The sequence below is a fragment of the Haematobia irritans genome, chromosome 2, assembly GCF_050003625.1.
Source record: "Haematobia irritans isolate KBUSLIRL chromosome 2, ASM5000362v1, whole genome shotgun sequence".
Classification (NCBI taxonomy): Eukaryota; Metazoa; Arthropoda; class Insecta; order Diptera; family Muscidae; genus Haematobia; species Haematobia irritans.
Window position 1 is genome coordinate 99,211,728 of NC_134398.1, and position 14,781 is coordinate 99,226,508.

At 35.4% G+C, this 14,781-nt stretch overlaps 2 protein-coding genes across 24 annotated transcripts in view; one reads left to right on the forward strand and one right to left on the reverse strand.

Moving 5' to 3' along the window:
- Positions 1-14,781, reverse strand: part of LOC142225862 (uncharacterized) — a 201,049-nt gene that overhangs the window by 171,805 nt on the left and 14,463 nt on the right. The window lies entirely within an intron of this gene.
- On the forward strand, positions 9,253-10,635 carry LOC142224859 (uncharacterized). The gene is made up of 3 exons (XM_075294636.1): positions 9,253-9,650; positions 9,711-9,908; positions 10,629-10,635. The coding sequence occupies exons 1-3, from the start codon at positions 9,253-9,255 to the stop codon at positions 10,633-10,635; spliced, it is 603 nt and encodes a 200-aa protein (XP_075150751.1).

The window sequence follows — 14,781 nt, forward strand, 5'->3', positions numbered from 1 at the left end:
TAATAATATCATTAGTCAAATCTTTCCTAAACCACGTTTCTGAAATGCAGATTACATCAATATTCGAATTTATGAAAAGGTATCTAAATTCATCCACACGCTCACAAAAAATCGCTTCTGTAACATATACTCCCAAACATATTTTGCTTCAAGCATATACATTTTTGGGTATTGCCCAAACATTTATATGTTTGATCTCTTCCAATATATAATATGTTTGAAAGCATATTGGTCTAAACAATATATGTTTGGGTAGTCTAAGTTCCAAACATTTTGTATTTTTGCATCCAAATTCAATAATGTTGTCTTCCAAAAAACAATATGTTATTATGTGAACATATAATATGTTTGGAAGCATTTTGCACCCAAAAATATTATATGCTTAAAAAAATTCTCCCAAACAATATTGTGCTCAAAATTTTATTTATTTATTTATATATTTACAATCATAATGAATTATGAAAATAAACAGGTAATGTAGGTGCTAACAACATAGGTTTTCGACCTGAATGCTCAAAATTTTGTTTCTGCCCAATTGTATATTCCCCCACATCTTTCTCACTTCCACGAGATTTTTTAGTTCTTAGCACCTTTTTCTGTAATACAAACATTGTAGAAGAAATTATTCAATTGTATGATTTTTTTTTATTTTAATTTTACCTTTTGCCGGACGGGGATTCGAACAGCGGACCACACAGTTTGTAAGGATCAAAGAAGTAGCTGATCAATTGCCCAAGGAAAAATAAAATGTTAATTTTGTAATAACAAGCAACAACCACCAACTTAATTCAATATCGCTCCCTGTTAAATAGCGCTCCAAGCTACTAAACACATATATGTTTATAGGCTATTTCTAAATTAATATATGTTTGCATCCAAGCATATTATATTTACAAACATTTTATGTCCCAAACATAATATGTTCTAACATATTAACATATTGTCCCAAACATGTTATGCTAGTTTATGAACATTATATGCTTGCACTCAAAAATATTGTGTTTAAAAATTTGTGTTCCAAACATATAATGTTTATAGCCAAACATATGAAAAACAGTCTTTTTCAACCGTGCAGTTTCTTCACCAGACTTTGAGCATTTAAGTGCACTACCTTTAGACCTGGATGATACTTTGATAGGATTCTCAACATACTATAAGTACTAACTGTGGATATGCCATAATTATTGCTAAATAGTGACATAATTAATATAAATATTACTTGGAAGAACCACTTCACTTTGAAATATGACGCTATGCATTTTGTGTGAGCAATGTGTCAGAATTGAAAAATTATGTTTCAGTTTTCCTTCAATTAAAAAATGTCGAGAAATTAAAAACCTTATACTAGAGAGTAAGTTAAAGACAATATAAAAATCATTATTTAAAACGTCAACGAAAAAAACGATTAAGCTGTTCCATTGTGTCAATCATTTTAGGTTCATCCGACTCAGAAATTTTGATATTGACAATACCTTTAATAGTAAAGGCACTATGAATCTTTTTTTCTCTTCTGAGTTTTAATGCAGACATTAGTATTTTATGATTATATGGTGTTAAATTTTCATAAACATAGAATGGAGTAGAAGAATCAAATCCAATTTGATTCAAAGTAAGTGGAGATTTGTTCGTTTTTCTGTAATTTGATATTGCTCGTATCATAAAGTTCTTTTCATAAGGTGTTCCAAGCTTGGCCACAATGGCTGCATCAACAATCTTACGCTTTTCCTTTATGTTTCTAACTCGGTAAATTGATGTCAAATTGATATTAGAAACTTGCAGTGCGTTACAAATGTCTGAAAAAATGGACACTAGATTTTCGTTGTTGTGTGAAGGAATACCCGTGATGCGTATATCAGACGCTACATTCGCATTTTCGTGCTGTAATATCTTTTTTTGTAAATGCAATATTTGATCATTATGTTGTAGCGACTCATTTTTTTCTGTTTCCAATTTGTTTATACGTTCTTTTAATTCAGCTATATCGTTGTGCGCATTCACAACACTTTCCTTTAAATCATTGAGTTCGCTTTTAATATCTCTCAGAATTCTTTTCTCAATATCACAAAATCTCTTATCTATTTCTGTCATGAGACGATACTCACTCTGTTGAATAACCCAGCAAAAAAAGAGCTTCCAAAAAAGTAGTTTGGATCCCCAATCTGTGATCCGGAAGTAGTGCAAACTTGGATCATCTCCAATGAATTTTACATGGGCTTGTCATAGGACGGAAGTACTCCCTTTTTGGATCCTTTGCATTGCTTTAGAAGTTGTGCCCTGGAAGTTAATTTGAACGAAGAAATTTAAAAAGCGAAAAAAATTTTTTTCAACCAATTTCACTTTTTTTCCATATGTTTTATTACACTATTATTTTCCTATTATCTAATTTTTACAATTTGAAAAACTTTTTCGCTCCGACCAGGGATTGAACCTGGATTGGCTGGCACCATAACAGAACGCCTTAGCACACTCAGCCACAAACGCCACTGCACATAAAGCGTCGAAAGGTCAATTCAAATGTTTGTGATATGATCGTAATACGACACCAAGGAATAACACTCTAATTGCTTCTCGAGATGTTCTTTATTAGGATGAACGAAAAAAATAAGAAACGCAGATTCAAATCTCACCAGCGGCAATTTTTTTATCAAATATTTTTCTAAAAAAAATATTTTTTTTATGCTATGCATCGTTTTTATTTTTTATTTTTGGCATATATTTTCGTATAAATATATTTTTTCCATTAAAAATCAACAAAAAAATTAAAAATTCTCGTAATTTGCAAAACCGTCTCAAACGAACTTCCATGGAAGCGAAAAAGTCAAACGGCACAGGTTCAAATCCCAGCGGGGATAAAATTTATGTTTTTTTATTATTATTATTTTTACTTTTTTATTAATTTTCTATTTTTTTATTATTTTTTTTTATTAGTTTTCTATTATTTTGTAAAATGTAATTGTCCAAAATTTGCACTTAAAATAGCCTGATTGCGTTCTTTCTAATACTTGTCCACAAGGACTGCATCGGAAGTAGAAAAAAATCATTGGGGATCCGAAGATGCGCTTTAGAAGAAATGTTTGTGTACTTGTCCAAAAGGTCTGCATCGGAAGTGGAAATAAATAATTGGGGGATCCCACGATGCTCTTTAGAAGAAATGTTTGTGGACTTGTCCAAAAGGACTGCATCGGAAGTTGGAAAAACTCGATGGGGGATTCTGGGATGGGCTTTAAAAGAAATGTTTGTGGAACAACTTCCAATTTTTTTTTTGCTGGGAAGCTGTTGCATAGAGTCCCAGCAAAAAAATTTGGAAGTTCTTCCAAAGGAACAACTTTAAAAGCACTTCCAGAAGATGCACTCCCAATGATGTTCTTTATTTGAACTACCCAGGAAGTTCTTTTAATTCAATTTTTATAACTTGTTTTTTTTTCATATTTTTAAAGGGCAATTTTAACTTTTTTTGTTTCAAATAGGTTAAAAACAGAGTAAAAATTCATAAAATGGAGAAATCATTTAAATTTTGTCAACAAAAATAATAAATCCAATCTGAAAAAATTGTGAATTTTTGAAAATATTTGAGGTCAAACGTTTCTGAGAAGCGTTAGAATCCATTAAAAATTATAAAAATTATTTATTTGACAAAATATCACAGAATTTTTTAATTTACATCCAAAACATTGAATTCGGATCACACCTAAAGAAGTGATGCAAATTCAGTGCAACGGTTGTTGAAATGGAGGACTTCAGTCCTATGACAAGCCCATGTTAAATTCATCGCTTCTGCGTCAATTTTGCACCACTTCCAGATCCAAAAAGAACATTTTCATTACATTTTTGGCGACGCTTTTTTTTGCTGGGGTGGTGAATTTGTTGTTGTTGCTTATCAAACCTTTTTTCAATGAGGTTGAGTAAGCGAGTTGGAGAAGCATATGTGGAGGCGAGTGGAGTTTTCTGTACATTGTACTCTTCTAAAAGTCTTTTACGCTGGGGTGCTGCTAAGAGGGGATTCCTAGTAGACGTTGTTTTTGTAGGTGTTGAATCTTTATTATTTTCTTGTGGTGAGATGGTATCCATCTGTTGTTGCACAGAGTTCTCAAAAAGAGATCGATTTGTAGTTTCGGCAGCTTCGTTGCTTGTATGTGGGGCATTGATTATTGACTGGGCATGCATTGTTGCTGTTGTTGTAGTTTGGTTTGTTTTTATTTTGCTCTTTGGACTTTCTCGCTTTAATTCTGTTGTAGTTTGTAAATGAGTTTATTATATTTATAAACTTTTTATTAACAGTGATGCCAAAGTGACAAATAACACTCTTGCAAGAAAGTATAATTTATAGATATTTTACTTTAATTAATTTTTAAATATGAAATTTGTTGGCAATATTATAAAACGTAGTTTTTTTGTTGGAGCAGCACGAAACACGTCTAGCTTTCTCAACGATACAGAAGAAGGTGCCAAGAACTAAAATATTTCGTGGAAGTAAAAATTATGTGAGAGAATGATCACAATATTCTTTGGGGAAAATTCTTCCAAGTATATAGTATTTTTGGGCTAAAATTCTTCCAAACATGTATGTTCACTTAAAACAAACATAATAATGTTTCGGCAGTATCCAATAATATATGTGCTTCCTGCAAAATATGTTTGGAACATATGTTAGAGAAGCGATTTTTTTTGGGGGTGTAGAAAAGCGTTGGACTAAGTGTATTGAAGATTCAGGAGATTATTTTGAAAAATAAAAATATTTTTGAAAAACTAACTATTCTCTTTCATTGATAGGCTAAGAAGTTTCCGAACCGCCCTCGTAATCTTGTACTTTATAAAAATAAGTCGTGTTTTCCTTCCTGACGCAATAACTCCAGAACGCACGAACCGATTTCCACGGTTTTGCATTCGTTGGAAAGGTCTCGGGTTCTGTGAGGTTTGTAGCAAAGAAACTTTAAGAAACGGGAAAGCGGGAAATTTTGTTTTTACATACAGCGCACGTTAAAAAAATATATAATTTGAATTCATCGCAGTTGCTATTGTTATAAAATAATTTTATTTTTTAACATGAAAAATGTTCGGAGAACGTAGAGGGTAATCATGTGGTGAAAATAGGGTACCTCATTTTTTGATATATGGTGGGGGATGGGAACATCCCTCTTACCTGGCTTTTTTAAAAATTGGGTACCCGATATTTTAATATTTGGACGGGAAGGGGGACCTCCCCCTTGCCCGACTTTTTGAAATTGGAACAAAATTATCCGATTTGCTTGAAATTATCAGGGAGGTTTGAAGGGGTGTCTAGGCAAAGAACAGCTGCTTCCTTTCTCCTCAAGTCCATACCGTGAAACAATTAAACGTTTTACACCTGCATAACCGCCCTACTTCTGTATATAAACGAAAAAGCAAGTAGTCCGGTTTTGTTGAAATGTACGGGACATGTGTGTGGAAACCATGGAGTGATTAATCAGTACTTCAGTTTTTGTGTCAGACTTCGCCTGACCTTACCCTTTAAAAGAGTTTCAGATCGAAGGATATGGTTGACTAATGCTGTTTTCTTTTCTAAAATGTGAATTTTTAAAATGTTGCCAGCAACCTAACAACATGCTATCATTTCAGGCAGTGCTAAAAATGCCCGTAATTTGCCTCTATGCGTGGCACTATTTTCACAAGAGAATTCGAAGCCTCTTCGCACTTTTTCCTGTTTGTTTTAGAAAAGAACCTAAAAAGTTCATTTTCCGGGCAAAATGCAAAGAAAGTGTGCATTTTTTTTCAGGAAAAGAAAACACCATAAGTTAACGAAAATATGCTTCGAAAGGCGCAGCGAACCCGGCCTGGTTACGCTAGTTAAAACTATTTATTACTATTAAAGAATATTTTCTATTATTGGCGTAATTTATTTAATTATTCTAATAATTGAAAAAAATCCGTTTCCAATTGTTTGATTAATTAAGTTAATAACCATATTTATTAAAATATTTTTATGGTTTCAACAAGATACATAATTACTTTCATCACTAAATATTTTCAGAAATTTTAATTACCTACAATGATTAAATTTACAATTTTGGCAATTCAAATATTTAGATAATTGAAATTACAAATTGGATTATTGAGTTTACAACTATTTTTATTAACCCAAAAATTAATAAAAAAATAATTGCGTTTACAATATCATGCCATTTCCAATAATTAAACCCGATTATTAGTTTTTTCTCTTAAGGATTTTGGTATTGATTTGAAGCCAAAAGACATTTTTAGCAACATATCTGGCTTTAAATATAGGACCAATAAAATTAAAATTAGAGTAAAGGTCTCATTTATTGAATATTCATTCTCTTTTCGCGATATATTAATAAAGCTGTTCACGTACAAGCAATACCAGTTTAAAAATCCAAATTATAACAGATACTTCAAAGTACTTTTTTGTTTTATTTTCAAAAAACTTTTAAACCAAATATGCTCAATCTTCAAAATAAGTCTTAGCTTATATTTGAAGCGTTTTTATCTTAAATCTAAAAATATTCGAAAGTATTTAAAGCCGATAGTCCAAACAAATGCGGTGTTTAAGTTCAAAATAATATTGATTAAAATTTATTCGTTAGATGGGGACTTAAAATATTGTAAAGTGACAATTTCCCCCTCGCTAGAAAATGTACATTAAGTACTGAATGCAGCCCTGTGCTTTCAGCACAATTCGTTACATTTTTCTAACGAGTCGCGCCATTACCGTCTTTCGGCGTCTAAGCTTTTGTTATTATTCGTTATTGGATTTCGTCATTGTAACAGCGATTTTGTGAAAAAACGTAAATATTGTCTCCCAAGAAATTCAATAAAATTACGTTTTATTGAAAGGTTATTGAAAAGAAAACTAAATGCTTTTGTTTTATTTATTTTATTTTTCGGTGCTACGCATTCATTGGTCCAATCGAGCCGGATACTTGCTTATAGCAATTAATAAAGGGTTTTTGTTTTTCCTTTTCCAAAGGAAAGTGCTGATCACTTCAACAATAACAACAGGAAGCAGTCGAATTGCAGCCATAATTATGGAAAATTTAATTTGAAAAATTATTTCAATAATTAAATATCAACACACAGGTGCATATGTCAGTGTTTTATTAAAATAATTGAGCATATCGCGAATGATTTTAAATTTAAACCGCGGTTTTTTTACAACATTGTGTCAATTATTTCGTTTTGCCGACGGCAAATTGCAATGCGATATACGTACAATCATTGCTACATATATACGTACGATTCTTTCATTTCGTTTTGTTAAAGGAAATTTAAATTTAAGTCAAAATAAAAAGTAAAAAAAATCTATTATATATACTGGTGTTGTGTGGTGAATTTAAACGTTGACAAGTGCTTATTTACTTCAAAACATTATTTGCAATTACGTTGCCTTTAACTTGAAGTAAATAAAACAATAACAAAATACACGCAGACTCCAAAGGCTCTGTTGGTCGTATTACCCAAAGATAATAAAAGAGGAAGATGGGAGATTGTCTATTGAGAACATCAAACCATTTACCACATTAGTTTAATACTCGAACCAAACGCGTATACGACAAGTATTGACATAGCATTAAAATGCAAATAAAAAGAAATTAAGAGTACGAAATAATGCCCTGTTCCTGTATATCGAACGAAAACCAGTTCGAAAGAAAGGCAGTCACTCGAATTCGAATGAATTTGGGTTTTTCTATTTTTGAAAGTTCGATTCGTTTGTATGAGTATACATTGATTATTAAAAATGAGTATTTTTAAATTTTTGGCCTGAGAATTCATTGAAATGTTAACAATGCTCTTACTTTTTCCTTGGCACTTATTGTATATGTTCGTTTATTACTCGACAACAAAATATGAAGTGACTTGTCTTTCGAAATAAAAGAACAAAAATCAATTTTCTTTCGTTTGGAATACGAAAGAAAGCTTTCGTTCGATATACAGGAACAGGCCATAAATTTCCATAAAGGGGAAAATGTATTTTTTTTGTTGTTGCCTAAAATTTAACATTGTTTCATTAAGAAGATTACATTTTTCATTTAAAAAATAAAAACGAAAAACAACTACAAACATGTATTAAACTAATCAGGTAAATGCAACATTTGGTATGACGCAAGCCAATCTCCCATCTTCCTCTTTTATTATCTTTGGTATTACCAGTGTAAACATACATCAATCGTCACTGCAGTCAACGTTTGAATTTGCATTGTGCCTACCTACGTATGGTCAGTGATACACACACGTATATACATACATATTTTTTTGTGCTGTGCTTTGTTTGTTAACCCTCACAGTCGCGAGTCGTAAATATTTTGAGGAAAATTATAAAATTTTTTGAAATTGAGTTTTTTTTGGGTTTTCGTTTTGTATGACCCATTAGCGGTAAGCGCATTGTTAAAAATTATCATTTTGGTCAGGATTCAGACACTCACGTGTCTCCGCGATTTGAAGGGTATTGAGGCTTCAAGGAAAACTGATGGCAGGAGACTACGAACGCATTTTACGAATGCAGCTCCGAAGTCTTCGACATCTACGTCGCAGCCTTCCACTTCTTCTGGAATTGTGTCTGGTACTTCGGCCAGGCAAGTATTTCATGTTTCCAAGAACAGGGCAGTGCTATTAGGGACGGCTATGGTGAACATCGTTCATCAGGGTATGACGTACCCAGCTCGGGCTCTTATTGAACCCAGCATCAGAGGCCTCCTTTATTACCGAAGGTATGCAGAAGATGCTTAGGATTTCGACGACGAGTACGAGGTCTTCAAAATCAGGCGTGAATCAATCGGTTTCTATAGCTTCTCGCGGTATTTGCCCTCTAAATATAGGGTCACCAATAGATGAGTCGTTCGTGGTAGAGGCGAGTGCGTTGGTCCTGCCTAAGATTTCTGGGAATTTACCGTCTTTTCAGGTGAGTCGGAATTATATTTCGCGTTTGCCTAATTTACGTTTGGCTGATCCTAATCTGTTCGATAGTCGTCCGGTTGATTTATTGTTGGGGGCTGACTTGTTTCCCAGAATTATATTACAGGGGGTTCGGTCCGGTATTTGAGGTTCGTTGATTGCTCAACAGACAGTCTTCAGTTGGCTCATTACTGGTTCAATTCCCACTTCTAATGTGACGGGTTTTTCAACGACTGTTGAATTTATGGAGGAAGATGGTCTTGACAAGACTCTTCTTCGGTTTTGGGAGTTAGAGGACTTACCAAGGCGGGCAATTTGTTCTCCCGCAGATAAATTTTTGTGAAAAAAATTACAAGAATACCACATATGTATAGGGATTCCGATGGAAGATACGTAGTGACTCTTCCGATAAAACCCGAATTAAAGGGACAGGTCTTGCTTGGACTTTCGCGGACAAGTTGTTTAAAACAGTTTATTCGTGGCGAGCCTTCGCTTTTACAAAAGTCTGAAACTAAATTAATGTATGATGGGGTGATTAAAGAATATTTGAACTTGCAACATATGAGATCAGTGTCGTCGACTTCTCCTTCTGACCAACCAGTGTGTTACTTGCCTCACCACCCAGTAATCAATCCGGACAAATTGACGTCAAAACTTCGAGTTGTCTTTAATGCTTCGCATAAGACCTCAAATGGTAAAAGTCTGAACGACATTCTTTATGTGGGACCCACATTACAATTGGAATTGGTTTATTTGATTTTGAGGTAGAGATTTTTCAAATATGTTTTTAATTGCGACATCACACAGATGTACCGCCAAATTAGGGTAAATTCGACCCACACGCCTCTGCAGCGAATTGTCTTTAGGGACTCCCCTCAAAAAGATGTACAGGACTATGAGCTGCAGACCGTGACATTTGGAGTGAATTGTGGTCCATATTTAGCCATACGGACGTTATTGCAATTGGCCGATGACTCCGAAAATAATTATCCCCACGCGGCACATATTCTACGAAGGCGCATGTACGTGGATGACAGTGATGCCAGGAAGTTTTTTGAAAATTCCCTACGTGGCACCCAAAAATTCCCTTTTTTCCCTACGCCCAAAATTTTTTCCCTACATTTTTCCCTACGGTACTAAATTCAAAAAAATTTGGCTAGAAAACAACAAATATTTTATATTGAATTCAATTTCTTTAAAATTAATAGCCAGGGATTATATCCGTCAATAAAGGGACCAAATGTTCAATAATATAACATTTTTATTCGTATTTCGAACATTGCAACATCATTGCTCATTTTTAACACAACCAACATTTTTCTTGTGGACTTTAATGGCCGCGTGTTTCTTCAGGTCAGATTTCTGCAAATTACGAACTTTCCACAAGCATTGGTATTTAAAATCGTCATTTTCGACCGCCTCTAGCCAACCCTTTAAGTCAACAATGAGCCAATTTGGTCAAAAAGGCTATTTTCTAAATTTTGTTGGAATGGTTTTATGTTATTTTCTTCACTAGACAACATTTTCCTAAAACATTAAAAACTGTTGTGAATGTAACAGTTGTAAATGTAGAATAAAAATCCTACATTTACTATTTTTATGTTAGCCTGACACCAATGCAGGACTGTTTAATGTATAAGTCATTTAAACTACATATTATTACAATACTTATTCGAGCTTATTGAACAAGTTCTTTTCAGTAACTTAATAGTACTAATTTCCTTAATCTTCTTGTCCAATAGGCTATAAGTATTGTAATAATATGTAATCCTACATTTATATACACGAATCCGCGTATGCACTGCAAGTGATCTTTGTGTTAGAAAATATTGAGAGGCACCAAGTTGACGAAGCCATCACCTGTTTATGAACCTTAATGGAAGCGTTTATTCTTGCAAATGAAATCTATTTACACATTTGTAATTAAATACCAATGCAAAAACATCTTTTGAACTTTTCTAAATAAAATCATTACAATAACATCGTTAACGGTGAATCACGTATTCCATTAGTTGAAGCTTTGACTACCATATATTTTGGATCTTCAAATATCTGGAATATTAAGAAAAAGTACTCTTCTTGTTGCAAAATGTGGTAAACTATGGAAATTGGAAAAATTCCCTATATTTGTAGAAAAAATGAAAAATCTGCCCTTTTTCCCCTACCGATGTAATTTTAGGAAAAAATCCCTACAAAAAAGGATTTTTCCCTACGCATGGCATCACTGGTGGATGATGTTTTGACAGGGTACCATGACGTGGAGACCGCTGTTGAATCTAGGGACCAATTGATTAGGGTATTATCATCGGCAAGGTTCGAGCTGAGGAAGTGGACTTCTAATGAGCTAGCCATTTTGGAATCGTTTCCGGCTGACCATTTGGTTGACGCCAAATTACTAGCTTTGTTGAAGCTAGTAGTTCGAAACCGTTGGGCATTAGGTGGAATGCGCAGTTAGACTTGTTTTATTTTGATATAAAACCGATTGAGCGGAAATCTCGGTTTACAAAGAGAGAGGTTTTATCGGCTATAGCTAGACTATTTGATCCTGTTGGCTGGCTGGGACCAATTTTTATAGTGGCGACGATTATTATGCAACAGGTTTGGTTGGATAAGACAGGATGGGACGAGTCACTTCCGTTACAAACTGAGCGACAATGGCGAAAGTTTGTCGAAACCTATCAGGATGTGAATGACGTTCGTATACTTCGATGGGTCAATTATTCCACAGACTGTGAAGATGAATTACATGTTTTTTCCGACGCGTCGGAAAAAGCATACCCGGGGCTAGTATATGTTCGTGTGGTTACGCCGCAGGGACATATCTTCACCCATTAGCTATCTTGTAAGACTAAGGTAGCCCCCATCAAATCTATATCTTTGCCACGTTTGGAGCTTTGTGGGACTGTTTTGGCCTCAAAAATTTACAAGTCTATAGCCAGGGAGTTAGATATTGAGTTTCGCCGTGTTTATTGTTGGACGGATTCTACCATCGTCCGCTCATGGCTTCGAAAGACGCCATCTACGAGACTCACGCATCGTTTTTACGGATTATGAGGATATTTTGGAGAGGTTTTCTTCGTTAGATAGGGCTCTAAGAGTCATCGCATATGTATTTAGGTTTTATCATAGGACCCATTATTCACATGCTAGTCCAAATGTGTATCATGGACCAGAGTGGCTCTGCTCAGATAGCTCTCGGTGGGATATTAGTGATTTGACCGCGCTTGAAACTGTCGGTGAGTTACGGGCGGTCAAGACTCACGCATCGTGTTTACGGATTATGAGTATATTTTGGAGAGGTTTTCTTCGTTAGATAGGGCTCTACGAGTCATCGCATATGTATTTAGGTTTTATCATAGGACCCATTATTCACATGCTAGTCGAAATGTGTATCACGACACGACGTTGACGGCAACCGAATTAAAGACAGTGAGATTAAGTCTAGCTGTTCTGTCTCAAAGGGCTCATTATCCAGATGAGTATTATTGTTTGATGGAGAAGAAAACGTTAGGTTCCAAAAGTTCGCTGTTGTCTTTGAATCCATTCCTGGATGAGGAGGGGGTTATGAGGCTGAACGGTCGTTTGAGTAGGTGTCCTACCTTTTCGTATTGTGAGCGTCATCCCATTATTGTGCCGTAGCGAATCTACTATCGCTAGGCTACTGGTGAAATATGTTCACGACATATCTATTCACGGAGGGAACCAGTCGGTACTACGTCTTATTCGGATTGAGTATTGAATTCCTCGTTTGACATCTTTGATCAGGTCGACTATCAACCGGTGTAAGCGATGTCTATTGGATAGGAAGAAGTCTTGTTCGCAGATCATGGCGGCTCTCCCACCGGAGAAAACTGTGCTTACTAGACCGTTTACTACGACTGGCGTTGATTTTGCGGGACCTTTCGAAATTAAGTCATTTGTAGGGCGGGCATGTAAAATAACGAAGGGTTATGTTCGCGTGTTTGTGTGCTTTTTGACGAAGGCCATACACTTGGAAGCCACTTCGGACTTGTCTACGACAACGTTTCTGGCAGCCTTTCACAGATTTATATCTCGGCGTGGTTGTCCCAAGACCATTTTTTTGGATAATGGTACAAATTTTGTTGGGGCTTCACGCGACTTCGAGAAGGATTTGAGATGTGTTCTTAAGGAAGGACGTAATAAGATGCGTTCCGCATACCAGTTTCAGCAGCTTTGATGGCAGTTTATCCCCGCCGGAGCGCCACATATGGGTGGTGAGCCGTTACCAGCCATCGAGCAGTTCCCTGACGTCGGGATGACCCCAGTCGTCGCCTCTTCACAAGAGGTAGTACCGACGCAAACAGTTGTCCCTCCGTCGGGGGCTGATACGGCTCCTACTGACGTCTGGATAAATCCATACTTGGTCCGATGTTGTTTCTATAACCGGCCGTCACGCTTGGTCCCACTCTTGCTTGTCCTCTTGCTTGTCTTGTCCGATCGTCGAATTCCTGTCCGAGTTGTCCTCGACCCGTGGGCGGGGTACAGTATGATTTGTAGCAGCCTAGCCCTCAGCCTACGGCTTGTTTCAGCGATGACGTCGCAGGACACATTTTGCCTACTTATGGTTGTTTCCCGACACAATGCAGAAAATTAATTGGTTTTCTCTGCCCGGGTAACGGATCTAACCCGTGTTGTCACCCCATCGGCATCGGCTTCAGATTCGAAACGGGAATATTTCGAGAGTTTCCAGCTGGCCGTCCCAAAGTTTTACCGTCCTTCCGGGGTGGGGTTGGTCCTAGGGCCCGATGTCTACGCACGGGTTATCAAAACACAGATATTTTCGAGTCCTGGGTTCCCATTGGCGCAGCTAACGATGCTTGGCAGGGTAGTGTCAGGTCAATGTCAACCATAAGTGTCGTAGGTCATCCTGGCCAAAAATCGAGACACTGCAGACCCTCCGGATCAACGGCTCTACGACCATTTAGTTAAGACTATGAAGTTTGAAAAAATGAATACATGAATTAATAAAAAAAAAAATTGCTCAATTTGAAAATCAAACTGACATCGCATTTTATATTTATTTTGATATTAATATATTGTATGTACCATTATATGAATTATTGAATTTAAATTACAACATAGCTGGATGTTGCAGAGCGGGCGGAATGTTTAAGTTCAAATTAATATTGGTTAAAGTTTATTCGTTAGATGGGGACTTAAAATATTATAAAGTGACAATTTCCTCCTCGTTAGAAAATGTACATTAAGCTTTCAGCACAATTCGTTACATTTTTCTAACGAGTCGTGCCATTACCGTCTTTCGGCGGCTAAGCTTTTGTTATTATTCGTTATTGGATTACGTCCTTGTAACAACGATTTTGTGACAAAAGGTAAATATTGTCTCCAAAGAAATTCAATAAAATTACGTTTTATTGAAAGATTATTGAAAAGAAAACTAAATCCTTTTGTTTTATTTATTTTATTTTGGTGCTACGCATTCATGCGGCTTTAACGGATAACGCAAATTTACAAAATTTGTGTCCTAAATTTAATAAACAAAATTTTGATGCAAAGATTATAAACTTTATTTTAATTAAAAAAGCATTATTTTAAAGAATTTTGTTCTTAATATTTTGTAAATTGCGCATCCTGAAAATTAGGTTGCGTTATCTTTAATATAACGTAAATATTATTTTCATTGCATTGGGTAATAATTACACTTCGCACCATATTCCCTATAAGCCAACGTTATTACAGACGACAGCAGCAGGATTCCATATTCGGTTTGAATGCCGATAAGAGAAAAATAACAATCACACCAAACTAGAATTGCAATAGTTTAAAAAACCCCTGTTCTTACGGCGCAGATAAGTAGCTATCCCCCCATATTCCGATATTCGGATTCATTCAAATTAACCATGTATATTTTTGGAC

Coding starts and splice junctions, on each gene's coding strand:
- LOC142224859 (XM_075294636.1), top strand. CDS start 9,253: ATGTATAGGGATTCCGATGGAAGATACGTAGTGACTCTTCCGATAAAA. Junction 9,651..9,710: donor TTGGTTTATTTGATTTTGAG/GTAGAGATTTTT, acceptor CCGCCAAATTAG/GGTAAATTCGACCCACACGC.